At 48.9% G+C, this 25,816-nt stretch overlaps 1 protein-coding gene and 1 long non-coding RNA gene across 5 annotated transcripts in view; one reads left to right on the top strand and one right to left on the bottom strand.

Annotated features, from left to right (window-relative positions):
- ASIC2 (acid sensing ion channel subunit 2) overlaps positions 1-25,816 on the top strand; it is a 419,414-nt gene that overhangs the window by 319,276 nt on the left and 74,322 nt on the right. Inside the window, exon 1 of one of the 4 annotated variants that reach the window (XM_085210766.1) lies at positions 21,552-22,975. The exons of the other annotated variants lie outside the window; for them this stretch is intronic. Within the exon in view, the coding sequence (XP_085066892.1) occupies positions 22,436-22,975 (540 nt within the window). The 5' untranslated portion in view covers positions 21,552-22,435. Of the gene's footprint in view, positions 1-21,551; positions 22,976-25,816 lie in introns of those variants that run through there. 4 annotated transcript variants of the gene reach the window in all.
- Positions 20,680-23,823, bottom strand: LOC146542573 (uncharacterized). Its single transcript, XR_014879986.1, has 2 exons — positions 22,783-23,823; positions 20,680-21,487 (listed from the first exon to the last, which is right to left on the bottom strand). It is a non-coding gene; the product is annotated as an uncharacterized LOC146542573 (long non-coding RNA).

Below are 25,816 nucleotides of genomic sequence, written 5' to 3'. Positions count from 1 at the left end.
ATACAAATTGCCTATTGCCACCTCTTGGTAGGAGTAAAGAACGACAAGAGCATCCTGTCCCCTTGGAAAGGATAAGGTATGATTTGGAGACATCCTATGACTGCCCTTCTCTATTTCCTTCCACCTCTCATGATGACAGCAATGAGATTTGGTGGTGTGTTTTGAGACATTTTTCTTCTTGGCTATAGAGAGATCCATAGCATTGGTGTCTGAAGGTGTCTGGTGATGTACACAGAGCTATGGACCATTGGAGATAGCGTTGGCATCCACTATCTTGCTCTCAATACACCCTGAGATCCCACCCTGGGAGGATCTTGGGGACTGTCCCCATGTCACACAGGGCTCAAATGGGTGGGCAGTGCATTCCCACCCTGCTGGTTCAGCCTCTCCCTGATGCTGAGCCAAATAACTTCACTCATTACACAGCAACCCCTCCTTATGGGCTTCCTTAACACCATTTTCTTAAAGACATTAAGTTGTGTCAAGGGGCCTGGAGCACGGGGTGAATGTTTAGTTGCAGTTTATCAGCCTAAATAAATTCACTTTTCCACTTAAAGCTGCCAAAGCACTGAACTATACCTTCCCCTGAAACATCCCACACGAGTATTTAGAAATGAATAAATCATGGAGTGTGTGAGAGGTGGAAGAAAGAGCTCTGTCTGCATATACCTGTGTAAAGAGCAGTGAATCCATCCTTGTGGCACTCACACAACATGCTGTAATCCTTGAGACCCAGTGTGACAAAACAAAAGGAGCAGCAGGGAAGATCTTGCACCTTTTGGAAGACCTTGCACACTGCTGATGAAGATCTGCTTAGTGTTTCCAGCCCTCAAGGAATGGTACGTGGTAACATACAGTAATTCTCAAGGAAATATTCCCTTCACTTCTTTTTCTTCCTTTGAGCTCAAAAAGTCTGCCTAAAGATATCAGAGAAGGATTGTCTCTGCAGCTGCATCTTCAGGCTCTTAGGAGGATATGGAAAGCTGATCCCTTCACCTGCATGCAGGGTCAGGGCTTACTCTGGCTGCTTCATGACTACCAGTAGCAGAATCTGCTCCAAGGTCTGTGCCTAAGGGCTTCATAAGCCCTCATGATTCAATTGCTCTCAAGGTTGAGATTTTCACCAATGCCAAAGAATTCCATGCTTCTCTTTAAAAGGGAGGTGTATCAAACCCACGGGACTTTCTCTGCATAAAAACTGGGGGGCTTTGAGGGTCTCATTCCCCTAGTATGAGTCGAATCAACCGAATGCTGTTCGGTGCAACTTGTTTGGATTTGATTAGAGGATGTTTCCATAGAAGGGCCTGGGTTGAAAAGGACCACAATGCTCATCTGGTTCCAACCTCCTGCTATGTGCAGGTCACCAACCAGCAGCCCAGGCTGCCCAGAGCCACATCCAGCCTGGCCTTGAATGCCTGCAGGGATGGGGCATCCACAACCTCCTTGGGCAACCTGTTCCAGTGCCTCACCACCCTCTGGCTGAAAAACTTCCTCCTCATATCCAACCTAAATCTCTCCTGTCTCACTTTAAAACCACTCCCCCTTGTCTTGTCACCATCCACCCTCACAAACAGCCGTTCCCCCTCCTGTTCACACACTCCCTTCAAATATTGGAAGGCCACAATGAGGTCTCCCCAAAGTTTTCTCCAAGCTAAACAAGCCCAGTTCCCTCAACCTTTCCTCATAGGAGACGTGCTCCAGCACTCTGATCTTAGCTAGGATGTTTCAAATTAAGAATTTCAACAGCAAATTGAGTTTACTTCTGACCTGCTGTATGCTCAGCTCTGGGTTAGAGACATGCTGGGATGACTGAAGAGACCCTGCCTGCAGGATGGAGCCAGGCTGGAGGAGGCTCTGGGGATGCAGCTTTAAGCAGCTGCAGCCCTGCCTGAAAATGTTTGCCAAGTTGTATCTATAAGGCAAACTAACTGAATGCATCACAGATTTCTTGCATGAATTTTACATAAAGTTTCCGATTCTTATAGAGAGTTGCCGAGCTGTTAAAATTCTTTTGTTAGAATAGCTGGAGAAAGTACCTCCAAAATGGACCCTTGCCCAGACAAAGCAAATTCACCTGAAAAGATGAATGAACATTTGCAGAGAAGTCATTGCTTTCTCCCCACCCACACCTTGTTCCTATTCTGCCTCTCAGGGCACACAGACATGACACATCTGCAGCTGATTATATTTAAGGAGACATAGAGCAATTCGTTTTATATTGAGTTACATAGAGAGTGAAAGTGCTGCAGCAGTCTCCCAAGCCTGGTTTCACAGAGAAAACACATTCCTCAAGCACTCTGATTTCTGAACCTTTGTTCCCTGCATGGGTACGTGTTTCCTCCACATCACAGCCCCCATCCCCTCTTTATCTCTTGATTCCCTCCACATCACAGCTCCTGTCCCTTCTTTATCTCTTGATCCATTATTCATTTGTCTGCACTTCTAGGTCTGATTCTCAAAAGCTTTTTAGTTCTTGGACTTCAGCAGTGGCAGTCCAACAACATCCAGAGCCTTCCTCCTCCTCTTCCCGCTGCTGGAGCAGTGCTGGAACTCCTCCTTGTTTTGTTATGGATGAGAGAGACCCAAGGGGAAATAGTAATTCTTCCAACTCACCTAGCAGAGATTTCCTGCTCCTATATCATTCCTGGGATGTTTTTATGTTCCTGTATCAGCTGGCTGGGATTCGATTCCCCTTGCTGTCATTTTGGATATCCAGAGTCCACTTCAGATCCCATCTGTGATGCTGTCCCATCTCAGCAGCAGCTCCCAGCAATCCCTTCCTATGCTTTTTTGGAAGCTGTGTCTATCTTCAGCCAAAATATCTCTGGTACCAAGTGCCAGGAGTGGGGACAAGTGACAGCCCAAGGGCCATCCCACAACAGCCAGCAGAACGGGTTTGCACAAGATGTTAGTTGTGCGATTTTAATTGGAACAAGCAGCGCCAGTCATGCCCACCGAAAGCTTCGCTCACTGCAGTGAAGTTCATTAGCAGCAGACAGGGAGATAATGGCCATTCCCCCCACGAGCAGCAAGAAGTGTCACTTTGATGAAGATGTGTAACCATGGGCACAGTGGGCTGTGATCAGCACTGCTCTGTGCGGTACAACTCTGCTGGCTTCAGAGATCACTGAGACCCAAATCCACCATGAGCTCATTGTTAATGAGTTATAGCAGAGCTGAGGAACCCAAGCTCAGAGCATCAGCAGAGAAATGGGGGTATGCTGGAAAGCAAAGCAGCCCTGTGCCCTCCCTCCAGCTGCTGCACCCCAATTCTGCAACACACGTGAGCAAGCAGCTCCAGCTGGGGATGATCCAACACGTCCAATGCAGGCACTGTGCCCTGGACTAGTACACCAAGGGCAGGACAGGAGAATGCAGCCAGGTGCTGAGGTTCAGGGTAATATTTACTAGAAATCTCTCTGCTTGGATCTCTCCCAACTCACTCCTCATCATTTTCAGATTCATTCGTGCTGCGCTCCCATCACTGTGCATGAGTTGGCGGTGTGTTTGCAGGGCTCTGGGCTGGCAATGAGGAGGATTTACCTGTTGGATGTGCAGCCTGCACTTCTTCCTAGTCGCTAGGCAAAGATGTAGGGGGCTGCAGATTCACTGCCAGCCCCCCCAAGCCAGCCTCTCTCTTATGAATAGTACAAGTAAAAGAAAGTCCTATTAATGATCTGACATCTATCAAACAAATCAAATGCATTCTCTTTCTCTGCATGACTGATGGAAGGAGGACCGACCTTCTTCTTTTCTTGGCAACACTCTGCATGCTTATTAGATGGTTAAATACTGTATTTACAAGGAGATACATCTGCCTGTGATACCTCCACTTGTGCCTCCCTTTCTGTTTTTAATTACAGTGGTTATTTTTAGCCCAGATTCCTGGCCTGGTGGATTTCCATTATAGACATGAGCTGTGGAAGGCCCTCATCTTGGGCTATATTGAAATGAGGGCATCTAATCTGCTGTCAGCCATGCTCCCCAATTAGCACAGCTTGATGCAGACTTATTATTACGTGCTTTAGAATAGTATCCAGAGACACCTCCTGAGCAGCACCACGTGAGGATGGGCACAGCCATGGGCAGAGGGTTTTGAAGGCTGAGAGATGTACACAGGTGAGAGTGGGATTGAAGAGCAAGGACTAAAATGGGGGATGAAATGCTGGGTCTGGGGTTGGGGAGTTCAACCTCATGTCTCTGAAAAATGTGCTGCTTAACGCCACAGCAGAGTTGGATGCAAAAGGAGTTGGATCTTCGTTGGTGCAGGATGCAGACCCTAAGAGAGATGGGCTGGAAGGAAGTGCTGCTTGAGAATGTGATGAAGAGAGAGGTGTGAATGGAGACAGAGTTCCTCAAAAGTGCACTGGAATCACCTCCCCTTGACTTGCTCCTCCCCTGCCTCTCTCCTTCCCCCATCAGTATACTTTAGCAAGCAGCTGACTTACATTATTTGCCCTTTATATCTTTCTAAGCATCTACACTCACGGTGCTGTGGCAGCACGCTTTAACAAGGACTGCAGCAAGCGAAGGCTCTGAGACATGAGGCTCACTGGGAGCTTCCAGAGCCAGCAGTGGATGGCACCAGCAGCCTTCAGCCTGTGGTTGTACTGCTCTGTGTTCTGTGCTTTGGCAGTTGGGGGGGATTTTAGGGGCTGCTCTGGGTTTTGTTAACACACTGGGGCTTGCAGCCCATGTGAATGCTTTGCATTGCAGCAAGAGTTGGTGGCCCTGCTATGGAGAAAGGCAAAGATCCCCCATTTACAGAAGGACGTTAGCACGCAGCAAGAACAAATCCCCAAGGGGCAAATACAGATATTTCTGTAAGCCAGGCTCGTATCAAACCCTTCTGTGTCCCATTGAAAACTGCCCAGCAAGAGGGCACTTCAGTGGAGGACGCTGAGAAATCACTGACTACAGCAAATCCCCTATGGCCCCAACGGTACAGGGCATGCCAAGGGCTCTAGAGAACAGGATAAAAATATTGCAGATGATGTGCATGTTGTTTAGTCTGAGATATTTGCATCACCCAGAAGAACTGAGAAGGAAACACGGTTGCCTGTTGTATTTGTTACTAGAGGATCTTCATAATAAAACATTTTGCTGGAGGAGATTTGAAAAGCGAAGCGTTCAGACCTCATAACAAACTGCACAAGCTACCATGGTGCAGTCCTTCTGCTCCTCATTTGGTCGGGGGGAGCCTGGGTTGGGTCAGGGATGGACATGCACAACCAGGAAATACATTCACAGGTCAGTGAAACAGAATTAAGTTGTTTAAAATATATATATATATAAGGAGATAAAAAGAAATTAATCATGACCTTAGAAAGTATTTAATTGAATCTCACTGCCAATACCTAATCCTCCCCTCAATCCTTTCTTATTTCCTGCTTAGCCTACAAATAAGTCGATATTATTTAAGCCTTGGGCATCCCATGGTTTTATATGTAATATAGATCAGTGCTGCTTTGCTGTTTATTAGCTTCTCTCTTCAGCTGACAGCAAGTAGCTGTTATTTTCTACCTGATGCTCACTGGAGATTCTTGGCTCAGCCCTGGCTGGTTTTTGGCATTCGGGGAGCACTCAGCACATGCTTAGGGCACAGTGAAGGTGCCTAAAAAACAGCCATCACATGAGGGACAGCAGAATTTGTCCACATTTATGTGGCAGCGCTGTATTGCAAAGGCAATCTCAGGTGCTCTAGAGTAGACTTTTAGACAGGTCTCTACTGATGTCATCGATGTTTTCAGAAAACATGGAGCAGTGCTTGATTCCAAAGGGGCTGCATCACCTGGACGTGGAACAGAGGAGGCATCATAGAATCATTAAAGTTGTAAAAGACCTTTCAGATCCCCAAGTCCAACCCCAACCAACCCCACCGTGCCAACCAACCCCACCATGCCAACCAACCACATCTCCCAGTGCCAGATCCCTACAGAACACTCACATAGGCAGTGACTCCCCCACCTCCTTGGGCAGCCTGTGCCAAGCATCATCACTCTTTTGGAAAACAAATGTTTTCTTATATCCAATGTGAACCTCCCCTGGCACAATTTATGGCCATCACCTCTCATCCTATTGCTGTTTTGTGGGAGAAGAGACCGACCCCCACCTCACCATTGGTGACAGCTGCCTTTCAGGGCTTTGTAGGAGCCCTGAAAAATGCAATATTTTGTCCATCTTGTTACCAATCCCTGTTTCTTGTGTCAAATGAATCCCTGAAACAGAAGCAGAGAGCCCCTTGGGTTGCAGTTGTCTTTTCTGCACCATCACTTTTTGGGACAGAGTTACTCTTCCAATCCATGTGTTTCTAGCACATTAGCAACAAGCCCAAAAACATGTAATTAAAAGAAAAAAAAAAACACCCTGGTGTTAAATTAATACGGACTACCTTATAATTAATTTATGATTAATGGGAACAACTGAGTTAAGATTCTTTAACGATAATTAAAAAGCAAATTGCAAGAAAAGAGAAGGGAGCGACTAAAAGTAATTATAGTGTACATACACTGAGATCCCACGCTGCCTAGCAAAATAATGCATGTGTACTGAGCTAACTGCAGTGCCTCCAGCCCATGTGTACCAGTGCAACCAGCAGGGCATGAGTTTCCTCTGGCAGCTCTGCTGCTGTCACATGGTTTTGCATCTGATCGTGGTTGCTGCTTGTACTGTTAAATAGAAACCACAGCGTGGTATGCATCCGTAGTACAAAGCTGTGAAAAAAAAGAAGGGGGAGGGTGGGGGGGGATTTTATTAAAGCTGCAAAGTGACAGTGTTCTGGGTCTGGGGAACAGAAGATATGCTTTGGCTCAGCACTCTTCATTCATCATTTCCACTCTTCACGGCTCGTGTGAGTGACGACGCTGTCTTTAATTTCATGATTTCACACTGCTTTCAGGAGTTCTTCTGTCTGTGCCGCTCAAGGATGGACACAGCTCATCCAAGGGGAGCATATTTATTATATTTATTGCTTTGGCTCTGCTATTAGGCTCAGTGCTGCTCCTCAGCCCTTAGGAGCTCCTGAGGGAGCTCCTAAGCTGAGGAAAAGGACTGCAATCCTCCAAATTTTTCTTACAGTGCTCACCAGCCTCATGTCTAGCATTTCACAAACATGGGGACACACTGTGCAATGAGGTGACATCCTTACCCCTGTAGGACTGTGGGAGATGAGAGTTGGAGGCAGAGAGCAGTTTGGAGCCACCTGAGATGGCCACCTTCTGATTTTGGAGAACTTTTGCTTTGCATTACGTTGCGTTGCGTTGCGTTGTGTTGTGTTGTGTGATGGATGCTCACTCTCCCTTGTGTTTGTCTCAGCTTCCTGACTCCTGCTTATGCCCCTATACTGTCAGGAGAGGTCTATGTTCTGATCCTGAGCTACTTCTGCAGCACAAATAAAATAACAACTTACAAAGATGGAGCAATGACTCAAGGTCCAAACAAGAAGGGCAGGAAGGGCTCAGTGTGAGCAAAGGTCGGAGGAAAGGCCGGCTTGGATGGAGCCCTGAGCAGCCCAACCTTGTGCCAGATGTAGTGGCTGGCAACCCTGTCCAAGACAGGAGATTGGAACTAGATGATCTTTGAGGTCCCTTCCAACCTGCACCATTCTATGATTCCACAAAATGGTTCATGGATTGAAAGAAACCTCTGGTGCTGCTCCAGGCTTTGCACTGGGTTGAACTTGAGTTAGGAACTTCAGCAAACCCATTTGCATCTTTCAACACCTTCCAGTTGGAAAAGAAACCAAACCAGCTTGGTGCTCACCCTCCCTTGCAAACCCCCCCCAGATCCAAGGAGCCCTTTCAGCAACACGGCCCCACTGCAATGAGAGAGCAGCAGCCCCAGATGACAAAGCATCATCCCACATTCAGATTTGCAAATTACCTCTTTTGGTGCTGCTGATCACTTTGACAAATGGCTAAAGTGGCTGACATTTCAGCACAGGTCATTTGTTAGGAAAGGAGGTATCAATCCCCCCTCCTCCCCCCGGTGTTTTTTTTTGTTATTTATATGTATTTTGGTTTAGCGTTTCCAATCTTTGATTCATCGACTCAGACCACTTGAAGTACAGACAGCAGCGAGAGTTGCATTTTAACCAGGCAAACAGAGCTGTTTCAGGAGTGGCCTCTTTTGAGAGGTTAATATTATAAATGCATCTTAAATGTCTAATACGTAATCAAATGCCATAAAAATGGAAATGTTATGAGTATTGAAACCCAGAGAACAAAAATCATTGCTCACTGCCACCAAAGAATTCAACTGTGAATACAAGCTGCAAACTTGCCTGGAGTCATATTCCTGGAAATTTCATTATGGAGTGAAAAAAATGATCAGACCATGCCTAGTTTTTCTCCGCAGCAGAACTGCTGCTAAATGCAGAGCAAAGTCTTGGAATCTGGATCTCAAACCCCACAGGTTTGTACAACCAGAAGTTGCAGTGTATCTGCTAAGGACATGCTGCAACCTTCTTTCCAGCTCCTTGCACCAGAGGCTGCTTCTCTGACTATAAAAACACAGCATGTTTGGGTTGGAAGGGGCAATAAGCCCTCAGCTCCACCACTGCTGTTAGCTGATTGCCCCCCACCAGAGCAAAAAGTCACTCTCCATCTTTTTTACAGTCTTCCTATGAGTACTAGAATGTTGCAATGAGATCTCCCCAGAGCCTTCTGCTCCCCAGGCTGAGCATCCCAAGTTCTCAGCAGTTCTCCATAGTGGAGGTGCTGCAATCCCTTGGGGCCTCCTTTGGCCCTGCTCCCACAGCTCTACATCTTTCTTGTGCTTTGGCCACCATAGGCTGCCCTTTAGCACAGGATGAGGGTTTGGCATCAATCAGGAGCACGACAGGTCCCACCAAGAAGAAGAAAATCTGCCTCGTGTGTGCATAAATAATGAGAGTGCAGTCTGTCTATAGAGTGCAGGACAGAAAACGATAACAAGTGAAAGCATGATGTAGTGCCTAAGGAGCTGATTACAGCTTTGTGGAGGAGAGCTGCAGCCGGAATAACAGAGTTTCAAGCTGGGCAGCTTGATGGGCAGCTGTTCCTGCTGTGCTTCCTTCTGATCAATGGCAAAGCACAGTTATGCCTGCATTTGTTCTCCTGCCCTGATAAAGAAATGTGACTGATGGATTCAGCATTGTCACTGGGCTCTCCAACACAGTGATGCCACATTGCTGATGAGTCTTGTGCAGCCCAAGGTTCCTGTCAGCGGAACTCCAAACTTAGGGGTTCTACCTGATGTGTCGCTGTAGTACCCAACATATTGATGGGGTACCCAGTGTTTCCATGGGGTACCCAAGGTGTCCATGTGATACCCAGCATGTCCATGAGGTACTCAGTATGTCCATGGGGTAACCCACATGTCCGCGTGGTATCTAACAGGTCCATGGTGTACCCAATGTGACCATGTGGTGCTCAACACATCCATAAGGTACCCAACATGTCCACGGGATGCATGGGGTACCAAGTGTGCCCATAGGGTACTTGACACATCCCTGTAGTACTCAAAATGTTGATGGCGTACTCAATGTGTCCATGGGGTACCCAACATGTCCATGGGGTACCCAACATGTCCATGTGGTACCCAGCATTTCCATGGTGTACCCAGTGTGTCCATGGGGTACCCAACACATCACTGTGGTACCCAGCAGGTCCGTGGTGTATCCAAGTGGTACCCAACACATCTGTAGGGTACCCAAAATGTTGATGGTGTACTCAGTGTGTCCAATGAGTTCTTCCCCACATGGCCATGTGGGATGCAACATGTCTGAGGGGTACCCACTGTATCCACGTGGTACCCAACATGTCCAGACCATCTCCTTAAACTGCCTACTATTTTTTTGCTTGGTAGACTCAGCCAAGTGGTGGATCTTGTTGTGGCCTGATTTGCCAAGCAATGAAAGACTCCATGCACTCCTTTATTAATATATTAATTAATTGAATTTTTGCCATCTTGTTCCTAAGTCCTGACACTCTACACCACGCACGAGCATTTCTGCAGCAGCTCACAACAGTAACAAATAACTTAGAGGTAGCAAGGAGTTCTGAACAAGACGAGTCAATCCTGACTTATTGTTATTATCTCCTAATAGTTTGCCCAGTATTATTCTGTAATTACTCAATGAATCACACTGACAGTTTGCATGTTTGCTGCTCCCATGCCTCATGTGCTCCTGCACACAAGGATGCTGCCCGTAGCTCGTGCCATCCTGCTTCCCAGCACTGAGACAACATGGACACACTGTTTGCTTAGGTTTAGTAACAGTTCCTTATCTCTGTAAATAATTCCTTTCTAATTAAGCTTTGACTGGCTGGTACTTATTGCCCAGCCCTATGAATAATAGAACGGGGAGTAAATCCTTATTTTAATAAGCCCAAGAAATATTCAATTCAGCCACGGTGCACTAAATTGAACGAGCCCTTACCAAGTGTCTGATTTGCTGAGCTCCGTTCCTGCAGGGATTGCTTTGTCACCGTATTTCTATACGGCACGATGTTTTTATTGTGCAGATGTGGAGTTTCTTGGGGCCATTCCCAGCGCTTTGCTCTGGGAACCCATTAGATTCGGATGCTAAAGGAAAGTGCTGCTTCCCTGATGCCATCTGAAAGCCTCAGTCGTGTTGATAAAGCATGGAGTACCCAGAGACAGTTCTCTGTCTGAGTCAGCCCCTCACTTCTTTCAGTGACACTGGCTTGTTTCCCAAGCAAAGAGAGTTTTGCCCTGTAGAGCACACTACAGCAGGGCAGCACTTTGCTTCACGTTATTGCAACTGCTTTTCTCCTTGCTACAATTCCCCAGCTGCTCTTCACCAAGTGTTACGAAGCACTGCTCTACAACTCCCAGCAGGATTTTACCCCTCCAGCTGCTAAGATGCATGACAGCTTTGGGCACGCGTGCCGAGCATCTCCCTGACTGCTGCCCTTTGCCAATTCCTGGATAAGCTGATAGCAAAGAGCTGATAGCCCTCATGTCTGGGGACATGGGTAGCATCTGAGAGCCCAGTGTGCATTGCCTGCTCTCTGCCAGTTCTCCACCATCACTGCATCACCACCAGCCACTTTTCTTCATTGGTATATTTTGGTTTGTTGGAGCTATTCCTATGCATAAAAGCATCCTTTTTTTCTTCTTCTTTTCTTCTGCGCCAGGTTTAACCTTGCTGCCTTGTCAGAGGGCTTTTCTGCAGTTGTTAAACAGCTCAACCAGAACGACCCAGCAGTGCCCTGCTAATTGCACGCACTTTTCTTGGATAATTGGGTCTGCTCTGACGTCACACTGAGCTCCTGCTTGGCCGTGCTGTGGAGGCAGTGCTCTGTGCATGGTGTGAACAATTTGGCCTCAGCATCCCTGAGCTTCTCACCACAATGTAATTGGGACACTGGGAGCAGTGGAACAGAGTGCTCTGTGTCATTATTCAAAGCCATCAGTGATCCATGCTCTGCTCTGGGCACTCCCTGCAGAACCAGGGCTAGGACACTGCTCTCTGAGCTACAATTCCCCCTTTATCAGAACCAGCAAAGCTGCAAGGAGGTCCAGCTTGAGCCATGCCCACAAACCCACATCTCATCACTGTCCCAGCTCAATACCTCGTACCCCATCCCCATTCCCTGCCCAAACCAGCCCTTCTTTCTTTGACAGCACAAACCCATGTAAATTGATGCAACTGTGATCATCGCAGTCAATTTTATCAGCAGCAAAATCAGTGCACGGTGGGAAGCAGCTTGCTTTCAAGCCAGACAGAATGTTGCAGTGTTTGATCTTGCTGTCTAGTTTCGTGGTAGCAGCACTGCCTTCTCTACCCATTGTGGATCAGGAGATACCAATCTAGCCCATGCCAGTCACAGTTCTCAGCAGGGGTTTCTCATTGAAAGCAGCATGCCTGCTAACACGGTAGTTACATAAAAGTTCACATTTTAGGAGACTTCCATCTATTTATTTAAGATGTTTCAAGTAGGAAGTACTTGGGGAGATAATGATTATTTATGACCACGTGTCACACCTTCTTCAAACACTGAAGACATCAGGCAAACAAGAAAAAGACAAAGAGTTGGAAGCAGAGGAAATCTTTGATTTCCATCCATCTCGTTCCCAGCTCCTGCCTCTAACATCTCCTGGAAGCACTCAGTACATCCAGCTCACAAGAGCCCAAAGCAGTGCTGCTGCCGTTGCATGGGTGCATGCAGACACATTGATCCTGAGACCAAACATTTCTAAGAATAATTCCAGCATAAGACAGTGCTTTCCTGCCCAGCCCTGCCTGCTCTCCTTTTCCCTCAGCAGTGCCAGACTTCTTGTTGCTGCTCAATGTGAGGACGTAGCTCTTGGCTACAGAATGGCCAAGCCACCAAATTGCCTTGAGGTCTTGGGGTGCTTAGGATTGAGCTGAGCTGTGATTTGATGTCTGGCTTTTAGTAGAGTTAGGGTGAGATCCCTACTGCTGCTCTCAAGCAGCAATCTGGCAGTCATCCCAGCATTGTGCAATTGGAAATGAGACCAAAAACTCCTTTGGATGATTTCAGCACTTGCATTTCTGTGCTGCTCTGCAGGCCTCACAGCCTCACGTGTCGCAGGTTGCCCCAGCCCTCCAGCACAGCGTGGTAAGCAGCAAGTTGTTAATTCCCAGAGAACCTCATCTCCTTTTGGCAAGGTTCTACTTTTGGGTTCATCCTGGAAAATGATTAAAAATGCATTGTCACTGCCCAACCTTTCTTCTTATCACTCTCCCCAGCGGTTTAGTATCTGTAGAACACCCTTGAAAGCAGTGGGTTAATCTGGTTTAGCAGTAGGTGCATTTCAGCCTGAATCAGGCCCACACTGTTTTCTTAACAAACAAGGGAATTTGCTCAGGGTATCACCCTTAAGGTGACCAGTGTTTGCGAGATAACAAGGGATTACAATTACAAAAGCAAGCACGGTGTGTGTACATAGAGCTGATCCAGTGATGGATCTGGGCAGGTATGGGGTGTGTCTGCGTGGATAAGGAAACCCCAAGTTATTCCGGTATTTGGTTCTGTCCCTTCCAGGATGCACCAAGCTGTTACTCACCATAGCAGCTCTGAGCCAAGTGCTCAGCTGCATTTCCCCAGCAGAGTGGGTGCAGACCCCTGAGGGGTCACCTGTGGGCACTGCTGTACCATGACCTGCTCTGCTTGCAGCAAATCCAGTACAGTAGAAAGCTTTAGGATTGCTCTGGATGCTGGCTGAGTTCTAAGCAAGCAGCTGCTCCTTGGCATTTCCCAAAAATTCATTGCTATGTACCTTTACATAATATCAACTTTAAAGGACACAGGTCTTTGTAATGCTTGCACAGTGTGATTGATGCTGGGTTATTCATGAGCTCTCCATTTGCAGTCGTGCCTATGAAACCTTTGCCAAACTGTGCAACATGAATTGTGAGCATGGACACAGCTGTGTTCATTCATAGGAGGTGACTGAAATCACAGGATGATGGCATCTCAGAATCCTAGAGTCATGGAATCCTGAAGTCATAGCATCATGGCATATGGATCATGGGATCAGAGCATCACAGATTGAGCTGGGCTGGAAGGGGCCATCATGCATGTCCATATGTGCTGTACTACAACCCGAGCAGCCCTCAGGGAAACGTGTGCAGTGCAAAGTAATGCAGTGTGCATTGTGTTTCCTGCATTATCACCAAGCCAGGTTTGCTTTTGGAGCTGGTTGGCCCAGGGATGCCCTGCTTGGAAAAGTCAGGAGGTTGGTAGCAGCGTAATGTTGTTCTGTAAGGACAACAACAGGGAGTGGGATGGCTTCATCCTCTCCAATATCCTGTCTGTGGTCACAACATATGCCTAGGGAAGAGGATAAGAACAGGTGGAGGGCAGAACACTGCTTCCCCAAATACTCTGCTCATCTCCATCAGTCTATTGAAGGCAGGGGTGGCATTCAGTATTAATAATCATTTTTCCCCAGTATCATAGTGTTACACTGCCTCCACCCCAGGCTGAGCTCCCCAAGCACAGGATGCCCATTCTTCCTCTCAGTTGGCTCTAAGTTCAGTATTTTCAATCCTTTCCCCTTTTCTTAAGGTCAGCATCAGGCTTTTGCCATTATCAAAGAGAAGGACTGCACTGCTTCATCCGGAAGAGCAGGAGAAAAAAATGAAATGGAAATAGTGATTATTTGCTTTGTGCTATTATTCTGGGAACGGTGCCCTGGGGACTCACTGTATAATGCAATGTCAATGAACGTGAGAAAAAAAATACCCATAGCCATGAAAAAAAAACCTCTAAAAGGAAGACACTCGAGGAGTCTTAGCAGCCACATGAAAATGTCTCATCTCAATCCCTTCCCATCCCTTTTGGAGCTTCACATCTCCATCCTCAGAGGCTGAACATGGAACCTGGGAGGATGCTGCATTAGTACGTAGGAATGGTGAGGACATTCAGCCCTCCTGCTTTTCCTCTGGAAGATTTGGAGCATGATTTGCAAGCTGGCAGATTCCAGCTGCTGCTTCCTGCTTTGCTGCCATCACTTTTCCTTGCACCAAAATATCGAGCCTTGCAAAGGGAAGAAGGAAGATGGGAGCTGGGATTTGAAAGCCAGGTCCATTGGCAGAAGAGAAATTGCTTCCTAGGAGAGTCTTGTTTACGAGATGAATGCTGAAATTAAAGCAGCTCATGCAGTGCAGGAGGAATTTCTTGCTGACTGCTCCAAAGGAGAACACACAGCAGCTCTGTGTTTCCTTCTGGAAGTGTTTGGTAAGTTCCTTTCAAATCCAAACCATGCCCCACCAAACCACGTGCACAAGTTTTGCTCACCCAACCGCATCTGATGGCTTTAGGACAAGTATCAGGAACACAAATGTGTGCAATATTAATGGGGATTGCCATACAGGGAAAAAAATATAGGAAAACCAAAACCAGGAATCTTCACCTTTGTGCATTCCTGGAGCAAAAGTGCTCATCTTGGAGGGGTAAGAAAACCGACCCAAAAAAAGCACTGACGATGTTTCTTCATGTGAAGTGAATTCTGACGTCTTTTCATGTCAAGGCAGAGTCAGCCCCAGGAGGAACTTTCTGCTATGATTTTGTGTCTTTGGGGCTTCTCCTGTCATAGAGCTCCCTTTGGTTTAGCATCCCGTGGGACTGTATTGAAGAAGAAAAGAAGGTATGAATAGCTCAAAAAGGCACTGAGTTCTGGAGAGCATCTCACTGCTCAGAGCCCTGTGAGCACAGCAGGGCTGTTGGGAGCTCCCATCTCCCATTCCCCCCCACTCCTAAATTCAGTTCAAGGGTGGGAACCCAAACTTCAGAGTGGGCACAGTCTTCAAAGTTCGCCGGTAACGCCTTTTTTTTTTTTTCTTCTTCTTTTTTTTGCCTTAAATCAAAGTCATCTCAAAATTGTATAACTGCAAAAAAGCATCACTGGGGAAATAAAATAAAATAAAATAAAATAAAATAAAATAAAATAAAATAAAATAAAATAACCTCAGAGATGGCACTTCTATTTTGTCAAACCTTTTCTCCATTAGTCTGCCCACACAACTGCTGTCACCCATTAGCTGCCAGAGAGATGTCACACAGATCCCTTCTGCCTGGAGCTGCGCAGGTAGCGCTCACCTGTCCCCCAGGGAAAGGATGGAGGACAGTGTTGGGACCATTGTGGCCAAAGCGCAGCAAAGAGCTGAGAGCTCAGATGTACAAAAGCTACACAGGAACTGCAGTTTGCAGTCAGGAGGGTTTGAAGGCAGCGGTGGTTTCCTCCTCTGGGGAATCATTGTGCTGAGTTTGCAAGGAGTTGAAGCAGCTTCAGGACCATCAAAACGTTTCCAAATGGGAATTCAGTTTTTGTGTTCAGGTGAAGCAAGGGGAAGCTTTTCATCCTACAGAAAGTGGTCATTTTCTTGGGGAAATGCCCCTTGATACTCGCCAACACCGGGCAGCTTTTCTGCCATGCCAGCTGCTGCACCCTGGGAATGGGTTGTCCCCAGTGCTTCAGGAGCAGCCAGGTCACAGCTGAGCTGCTGGAGCTTTGCCCTCTGCAGCTTTCAGATGCATCCCTCAGGTAGAGCAACAATTTTTGTAATAATTGCATGTATTGATTTCTTCCAATGTGACCCCTGCTCTCAGCTAGAAGTGCACAGGGAGGGTTTGCGTGCATTCTCAGCACACAGGCACCGGCCACGAGCACTACCTTCTGGTCCCCAAAACAAGCAAGGAGATTTGGGGACTCCTGGGGCTCAGATCCTGGCTGTGTGACCAGTCCAATCTCAATCTGTTCAGTTTTCCAGTAGAAAATTGCAGCAAATAAAGCAGATGCCAAGCAGTAGAAATGGCTGTGCTGCTTCTTTGCAAGAGGTGACTGTCCGCTTAGGGCTGGGCTCCTCTCTGCTCTTGTTGCATTGACTGAGGAATGACTTTTCCCCCTTCCCTCACTGACCTCATAAGGTTTGACATCTCTTAGGCTCTGGCTTGTCTTTGGAACAGCAGCAACAGGTTTAAGGGGAAGAAGAGCTGCTTCCAACCCAGCTCCCAGAAACGTCTTCAAACACATCAACAAGACAAAGAATAAATATTAACTTAAGAAATTGCTCCCTTGAATTGATTTAGAAGCAAAACTCCCTGAGAGATATATAATTTTCAGTCCCCTTCAGCATCTAAACAAAGAGCAGCTCTCTCTGTGTTTGCTATATCCTGTGCATTTAACCTGAGCAAAACGGTTTCAGTGGAGGTAGGGAGGGTGGAGCGAAGACAGCAGCAGGTTTTCTATCCAGACAGAGGGTGTGACATGAAATATTCACCATGATCTTTTGGTGAGCCCATCCCTGCCCTGGATCAGGCACTGCAGTGCCCCCATTCAGCCCCACATTTCTACTGGGAGCCCCAGGCTGCCGTCCTCCAGGTGCTTGGGGTGGGAGCTGATGGCAGATGAAGCTCAGGATGGATTCCATAACCACTTTTGGCACTCCAGGCTCGTGCCCAGGGCTGCCACCCCAATATGTTGGAGCTGAGACGTCCCTCCCATGTACAGCTCTATCACATCCCTCTGCCACATCTGAAGGCTGAAATTCACACAGATCCACTCACACTGCTCACAGCCCCACTCCAAAGCCCCGAATTACACAGATTTCAGTAGCAAGGCAAGCTTCGTGTTTGGGGTTTTTTTTTTCTGTTCTTTTATTTTTGTCCCCCCTGATTCTTCTTTAATTAAGCCAGAACATCTCCTGTGGCAGTGCACACGGAGCACTGAAAAGCTGTGGAGTGTGATTAAACACCCAAGCAAAGCAACAACAGCGTCGTTCCTGTGCTGCACAGCCCATCAGGAACAAAGACAGCAGCTCTATAGCAGGAGCTCGCCCAGCAAAACAGCTCCAAGGAAACTTCAGCCCTTTGTAGACCAAGAAAATTAAAAAAAAAAAAAAAAGGAGAAAAAGAAAAGTCAACATAAATATACAGCTGCAGAACCGCTGTGGGAAAAAGCATCCTCAAGGCTCAAAGTTCAGGGACACAAGCTTCCTCTCTCTGGAAAAGAGATAATATTCTATTTTCTTTTTCGTCCTCCTGAATGCATCTCATGCATCTCCCTGCAGCCCTGCAGGGCTTCTTTGTGAAGGCGCTGCTTTCTGCTCTCTCCTCTCTGTGTTTCATCTTGCAACGGGTGGACCCTGAGTGCTTCCAGCAGGGACTGGGGAAACATCCCAGATACTCAAAGCATTGGGTGCCCATGTCCTTCCCTCAATGTTTCACCGTGGCTGGGCTGAAACTTTGCAACCCAGAGGTGGAGGGGAGGCTCCTGCTTGTCCCTGGCCAACAGGGAGGTGGCCACAGGGCCACCAAAATGCACAGAGGGCACTGCAACAGGATGGGTGCCCAACGCTGATGGCATTTTTCTTAGTGCCACCAAAAAGAAAAAGAGTTAGTTGATGTTCAGAGGCTGTGAGATCTTGGATATGGGATTTGCTCAGCAGGATCCATGTTATAATTAGATCTAAAGAAAGCCAGAGGTATTTTCATTTGTTTCGCTCCCTCTCCTCTTTTCTTTGGTAGTGAAGTGGAAAACGGGGGGAAAAAAATGTGAGATAACTGGGAGAGTGCCAGCTGAGGAGTTTAAACAGATTAAAATCATTCCTTCTTTCCACCTGCAGAAGAAATCTGCATGTGTACACACATATGTATGGTGTCCATTCTTACTGTTTTACTCCTTCTACGAAAGTTCATGAATAACAGTTGTGTTGGAAGTGCCCATTTAACTACGCCCTTGGAGAATACTGGTCAGCCCTGCAACACATGGCATTGTGCAGAACTTTTGAAAACGCATTTCCAAATGGATTTGAAGCCCATTGCCAGCTGTGTGGCTCAGCATCCCCTCCAAAAATGTGGGCAGAAGGAGCTCAGTATGCCTTTCCAATGCACCAGCTGCTGTAAGGCCAATATGACACCTCTGCAGGACAGACCCAGCCATGTCCCCATGCTAGCAAGGCTGTGCCACCTCCTAAAGTCTTTCTAATTAATCCTTAGCAGCTGGCTGTCACCTAGAAAATCCTACTTGTATCTACTCTTCTATCAGTCCCAGCATAATTCCTGAAAGAACAGCAGCATCATTGCTCTCTTGGGCATTTATTTCATTTCTCATGGGTTTTGAGTCTGATGCGTTTTGGTTTTTAGGGTTTTGGATTATTATTATGTACACACACAAGGCGTAGAAAATGAGATATCAGAGTATTCCCATATTTCTGAATCTGAAAGCAGTTGTAAATTCAAGCAGTTTTACTACTCTACTTGTGCCATAATGCACGCAGCAGATGAAGAAAGAGTTTACAGACATGCTATTTATGTGCCTTCAATGTTTTATTATGGAACAAATATCTTGCCTCCCCCTGATGAAACCATGCACAGCCCCATAACACTGCAAAGCCCCCCCCAGACCCCTATAGCAGACACAGGGCTGCACCTAGTTCTGCTCTGAGCATCCTCAATTAATACAGAGAGTCTCATAGCTGGCAGCTCAATGATTTGCTTGCAAGGCAACAAAACAAAACATCATACCAAAGAAAATGAAACCAGTTTGGAATAAGAGCAGCATTTTTGGGACCCAGAGCTGTGCTGGTCTCAGATAGCACTGGAGTGGGTTTGTTGTATGCTACAGGATTTGAGGCAGCAGTAATAGAATTAACTCTGAGATGACAGCTTCCATGGAAACCCCTATTTCCAAGTGTTTTATGACTTTCTCATAACATGGTGGCTTCAGCAGGAAATTTTTTTGTAGCAGCAGCAGTTAGGCAAAGCAGCACATTATTCTGGAGAGATGGGTGCTTAAGGAACAGAAGAGCATGATTTTATTTTGACATACCAAGCTGGTCCACCAAATCTGCCCCATGGTGCCCAGCTGTGCTTGACCTCTTGCATTCAGTGGTGCCCAGCTGTATGCAGTTTGTTCCATCCAGCTGTGCCAAGATGTGCCCAGCCTTTTACATCCAGCAGGCCAGCTGTGCTTGGCCCCTTCCATCCAGCTGTGCCAGATGTACACAACTATGCTTGGCCTTTTCCATCCAGTGGTGCCAAATTGTGCTCAGCCTCTTTCATCCAGCTGTGCTCAGCCTTTTACATGCAGCAGTGCCCAGCTGTGCACAGCTTCTCCCATCCAGCTATGCCCAGACGTGCATGGCCTCTTCCATCCAGCTGTTCCCAGCTGTGCCCAGCCTCATTCTCCTTAGGGGCTGCAGGACTCTGGGCATGCTTTAGTTGGTTGTCCAGCTTGCCAGAGGAAGCATTTGGGCTGGAGCTTTCCCTCCTTTTGCTCCCTTATGAGATAAATTAAATCACAATACTCAGAAAGTTCAGGTGGAAGAAAGCATTACGATTTACTTTTCAGGGCTTTTAAAGCTTTTATTTAATCTTTTTGTCTTAACTCGAGTTGATGTTTGAAATGAAAATGTAGTTTCAAAAGAAGGAAATGCTTTCAGTTCCAAAAAATGTCAGACTATTCGTCTTTTGTGTATCTTTTGAGGACATGCCAGTTATGTCCCGAGGGAGAATGGTGGGATTCACCTGAAATTGATGTTTGAATTCCTCCAATGTCATTTAGTTTCCACCCAAATTGTGGTTTTCAACAGAAGTAGACGTCTTTTCTAACCTTAGTGATGCTATGATTCTGTCCTTCCATGCATGGAGCTCAGTGGGCTTTTGAAGCTGCTCTGGAGGAGTCAAGAACCAGGGCTTACACAGGGGTGAATGGGAAAATAACTGGAAATGATTTCCAGTAGATGGGCACTGAGGAGGGGGGGTGCTGTGCCATGGCAGCTGATGGAGGCTTTGCATTTCATGGTCAGGTTTTGTCTTGAGAAAGTTTTCATGAAGAGAACCGCTGCAGGATAGCAGCAATGCTGGGGCAGGAGGGGTCGTTTGAAGATGTTCGTAGCCCAATGCTTTTTTTTTTTTTTTCTCCTCGGGTTTGTGTCAATATATCATGGGAATAACAATCTCAGACTGCCTCATAGCAAAGCTATTTGGATCTTTATTATCCTGTGAGTGAGCCAAGGGGAAGAACTCCCACTGATTCCAACAGGAGAGAGCTGAGATGCAGGCGAAATGCTTAATGGGAGCCACTCGATAGCAAGTTATTACAAACATACTAACTGCTGGCCTTGTTTCATTTCGTTTAAGAAAGGTCACAGCCACCTTCCCAGGCTTGAAAGGGATTTCAGATTTATGGGAAGTGGTTAAAAAAAAAAAAAAAAAAAAAAAAAAAGGTAAAACTGCAGAGCGCGGACAGGAGCACACTGTGAACTGAGGCACTGCAAATCACCCAGGCTGGAAAACTCAGCCTGTGGTTACATGCTTGCGTGTGCCTGCTTGTGCAAATCCCTGCTGCAGCAACTCCAGCATGGGGTCCCCCCTAAAAATGGTTTTCCCCCATGGTCTTAGAGCTGGGAGTGGGATTTTCTTTGGGGGATGGGGTGGTTTGTGTGTTTGCAGCTCTCGCCACGAAGGGAAGAAACTCTGTGAAAGGGGCTGGAGGCAGCCAGGCTCTAACGGCACCATCTATCGGGTAAAAATGCACAGCAGATCAAAACGCAAATGGCAAATGAATGGAGAGCAGAAATATCAGATGGGATTCGAAGCAGTTATCGCCACTTAGAGCTTAATTGGACGCAATGATAGGAATGCTTCCTAGTACTATTCTAAATCAAAATGAAGGTAACACTGAGTGCTATTCAAAGATCCGAGTTAAGCAAATCCATTGAGGTGTCAATATGTATCACAAGTATTTCTTTCTCCTCAGGGCATCGGGGAAAGGGTTTTTCTGTGTGTGTCCGGGAAGATGTGGTGCAAAAGGAGCCCGGTGTCCCCCACACAGCTCCTGTAAACGAGTACCGGGGCTCGAGGAGGTGATGGGGAGGGGATGCTTTTTGGAGTTGCGTTTTTCCGTGTACTGGTGGAACAGGCAGCACTTTGCTACAAAGCTGCGAGCTTCGTCTGCGCTTCCAGAGGCTGTGCCGGTGTCGGTGCGATAGTGTCTTCCCCCGGGGCAGCTGGAAACCAGAAAAACAAACTCCGGCTGAAGGAGGAGGAGGAAGGGAAGCACCCCGCAATCCCACCTCCACGCCCAGAGCCCGGCGGGACCCGAGAGCGGCCGGCGGAGCCGCGTTCCCCCCTCTCGGCCGGGAATAAAGCCGGGGAGGAGGAGGGGGCTCCGGCGGGCGGCGGGGCCGAGCGGAGCTCCGTCCCTCCCTCCCTCCCTCCGCCTCCCCAGCGCGGCTGGCGCCGAGCGGCGCGGCTGCCGCCACCGCAGCCCCGGAGCCGGGACGCGAACCGCGGGGAAGCGTCGCTTTTCTCTCCCTCCCTCTCCTCTTCTTCATCATCCGCCCAGCGGGGCGCGGACGGCTTTTCCCTGGGAGAACGGGCACGAGAACGGCGCGGGGTCGGCGCTGAACGTCTGCACGGAAAGGGGCTGGGACCGGGATCGGGACCGTAGGGAGTGGTGGTGACAGCGCTCGCCTCGAGGCTCGGAACCGCCGGCCGGACACGGAGCGCGGAGCTCGGAGGTGCCGGAACGAGGAGCCGATCGCGGAGCTCGGAGGTCCCGCGGGCGGAGCGGCAGCAGGAGCGCACCCAGCAGCGGGCCATGCCGGCTCGGCGCCACCGCGTGTGAGCGGCTCCCCCGGCCGAGCGGCAGCCTCGCCGAGCCGCCCCGTTGCCCCCCGCGGGGGTGCGGTCGCGGCAGGGAGGAGGCGGCGGCGGCGGCGGCGGCGGCATCACCACCGGCATCACCAGCAGCGGCGGCGGGGCCCGGCATGCAGCTCTCCCCGAGCACCGCGAGCTCGGGGCCGGTGCGGCGGGCCGACCGCTGCGGCTCCCCCCGCCGCTCGGGGCCGCTGCGGGCCGCGGCGCGGGGGCCGAGCATGGCGCGGGGCTGCTCGCACTGAGCCCGCGGCGGCGGCGGCGGCGGCGGCGGCGGAGGGGAGCGGCGGGGAGCGCCCATGGCGCGGGGCCGCCGGGTGCCGGCGCTGCGCACGCGGCTGCACGGGCTGCGGCACATGTGCTCGCGGCGGGCGGCGCTGCCGCGGCGGGCGCTGTGGGTGCTCGCCTTCTGCACGGCGCTGGGTCTGCTGCTCTCCTGGTCCTCCAACCGCCTGCTGCACTGGCTTTCCTTCCCGTCGCACACGCAGGTGCGCACCGAGTGGAGCCGGCAGTTGGCTTTCCCCGCCGTTACCCTGTGTAACAACAACCCGCTGCGTTTCCCCCGCCTCTCCAAGGGGGATTTGTACTACGCGGGGCATTGGTTGGGGTTGCTGCTGCCCAACCGCACCGCCCGGCCGCTGCTCACCGAGTTGCTGCGCGGCGACGAGGCGAGGTTGCGGTGGTTCGCCAAGCTGGCCGATTTCCGCCTCTTCCTGCCGCCCCGCCACTACGAGGGCATCAGCGCCGACTTCATGGACCGCCTGGGCCACCAGCTGGAGGACATGCTGCTCTCCTGCAAGTACCGCGGCGAGCTCTGCGGGCCCCACAACTTCTCCGCGGTGAGTGCGCCCAGGGACCCCCCATCCCCCCAGACCCCATCCCTGCCCGGCCGGGGCGCTCCTCGGGGAGAGCTTCATCGACGTGCGCGTCTTTATCCCACGGTTTCCGCGTTTCTTCCACTCTTTGCGTGTTTTTCCCACGATGTGCGTCTTTTCCCTACACTTTGCGTGTGTTTTTTTTCCCAGTTCTGCGTGTTTTCCCCCCCATCTGCGTGTTTTCCCCACGGTGTGTGCGTCTTTTTCCCATACTTGGCACGTCGCGGCTGTGCCGTTTTGGAGGGGGGGTGCGTGGAGGTCACAAACAGGCACCGTTTGTTGGCACTGCAGAGCGTGAGACACGGGCTGTGAGTGGGATGGGTGGGACAGCGGTTCTCAGTGCTGGCATTGCTGAAGTGCAGCGTTTCAAACACCGAATGGCAGCGGTGGCCACGAAGTCCCCATTGCAGAGCACTCAGTTCTCTCCCCAGCGAATGACAACTGTTTCTCTCAATGCTTCTCACTCTCCTCCGGAGCAGAGCTGATGCTTTCTGTTTTAAAGGCTACCTCAGGCCATCAGCAGTGGGAAGCGGAGACTCACGCTCACTGCTGCTATTTTTAATTGAAAAAAAAAAGAAAAAAAAAAAAGAAAAAAAAAACAACAAACCAACATTGCTGCCATCTGAGGTACTTCATGACATTTTTTCCTGTTGCTTCCAGCTCTGTGGCATCTCAACTCTTTCTATCCACAGCTGGGAAGCAAAGTTTCCTCAGGTGAACTCTGTCTGCAGCCACAGGCTGAGGCTCAGCTCAGCTCCTTTGCCTGCTGGATGCTGAATGAATCCCTCCTGGGTCAGCAGAGCTGCACCCTGCAGCTGCGTGCTGTTGCACGGCGTGCTTTGCTTTGCAAATGATGAGCTGCTGTGGCAGGAGTCTGCATGGGGCTCTGCTGTGGAGTCAAGCCCCTAAAATTAAGGCTCTGCTTTGCAAGCTGTCACCGGTGTATCCCTGCTTAAATAACCCCTGTTGGACTCTTTGCAGTATAGAGTGCAGTGAGAGGAGTTGGTGGGTTGGAGTAGTTCTAAAAGAGAGCTCGGAGTGGACTCGTAAATGAACTCCGTTGGTGGCAGCTGGATGTTTATTGTGCTGGAATAATGTGCTGGAATTTTGTGTTGGGTTATTCTCCTCTTCCCATCTCTGTAGATACACAGGAGGGAGGGAGATGAGCTGTGGCTGGTGCTGGTAGTGGGGCTGCTATCTGCAGGGAGAGGGGAGTTCTGAGCCGCTGCTGCTCTGCACGCAGGAGACGAGCTGAATTCCCACCTGATACACAGCACAGAAAATCAAAGTGGTCTCTTTGGAGCTGCCCCAACAACCTGGCAGCTGCTGGAATGTGGAGGGAGAAGAGAAAATCCTCCAGGACGGAGCACCCAGGGCTGCTGTTAGCAGATGCTGTTGCAAAGTCAAGCAGCAAGGGGTGATGTGGGAGCTCTGGGTGTGACTTTCACTGGGTAAAAAACCCCAAACCAAGGTACTTTGGAACAAACAAATCTTCCCTTAGATCCGAAGCAGAAGAAAGCAAGCTGTGCATGAGAGCTGCTTCTCTTTCCTTCCAGCTCTGTACATCTCACACACGAGGTTATCACCTCTCCTTTCAATCCTCCCTTGGTGTGATGCTGGAACACCGTGGATACTGCGCTTCTCCAGCACCAAAAGGGAAGGATTGCATGAGGATAAGAGCAGCGAAAGCACGGCATGGCTGTGATGTTACTTCTTTTTTTCCCAGTATGTGCACCTGTGGAGTGGGTTGCGGAGTGGGGATTTGTGGAAACTCACTGCTACGGAACAGGTGGGAAGAGCAGTTGAGTTGGGCAAATTGAGCTTACTTATGGTAAAAATAATTTAGTTGGGCACGCTGAGGCTGTGTGTGAGCGCTTGGTTTTTGTTCTACCTGTACAAGTTGGTTTTTGTCACCCATACACAGCATTAAAGGGCGTCAGGATGTGTAAGGTGAGCTGGGATCTCGTGCTTTGGGGTCAGGGTGTTCAGTTCCTCTATTTCCATGAGCTGGACCTGGAAGCCCAGCCTTAAGATACAGCGATGGCAATGCCTTTGCTGGCTCTGATACACATCTCCAAGGGAAGCAGATGTGGAGCAGTTGGTGTCCTTCAGAAACACCTTCTGAGCTGTAATGTGGAACTGTCAGAACTGGGCAGTGCGGTGATGAAAGGCAGTGTTTGCTCTGCCTTGCAGGAAGGAGCTTCTCTCTGTAACTGAGCATCAGGATTGAGCAGCCAATCCCTTTGCTCTGTATCACTTCAGTTTGGGTGTAGATTTATTTCAGTGACTTCTTTTGTCTCCAAAATTTGTCTTGGTTACCTTTTCCTCTGCATATGGACTTCAGTCTATTTATTTGCACTAACATGAATGTTCAACACACCCCCACGGGCTGGGATTAAGGGCTGCTGACCTCATCCTGGTTAAAGAACCCTCAGAATAAAACCTGCCTGTTGAAGTGGGGAGAGACAGCAGAAGGAAGCTTTGAATGACGGGGTTGTTTTGGAGGCTCCTTGTCCCTATCCCTGAGTGCTTCTGTGTGAGTTGAATCATTTCTTGTTTATTCCCGGGACATGGGGTTTTGCTCTCTGTACTCCCAGTCCCATTTCAGACTGCTATTCTGCTCTATGTATACATATATTTCTCTTCTTTCATACTACTGCAAATCTGCTTGCTGCTGCTGTCCTTTTGGAAGGGGAGCAGGTTGGGTTAATTATGCTGATGTGGAGCTGAAGATTTAAAGTTCCCAGTTTGTACAGGTGCTGTGGAAGGGCCAATGTGTGGAGCCAGTTGGATTCAGTCTTACTC

This window comes from Meleagris gallopavo, chromosome 29 (genome assembly GCF_905368555.1).
Source record: "Meleagris gallopavo chromosome 29, MGAL_WU_HG_1.1, whole genome shotgun sequence".
Classification (NCBI taxonomy): Eukaryota; Metazoa; Chordata; class Aves; order Galliformes; family Phasianidae; genus Meleagris; species Meleagris gallopavo.
The sequence above is the reverse complement of the archived record's forward strand: the minus strand, read 5'-3'. Positions and strand labels throughout refer to the sequence as shown.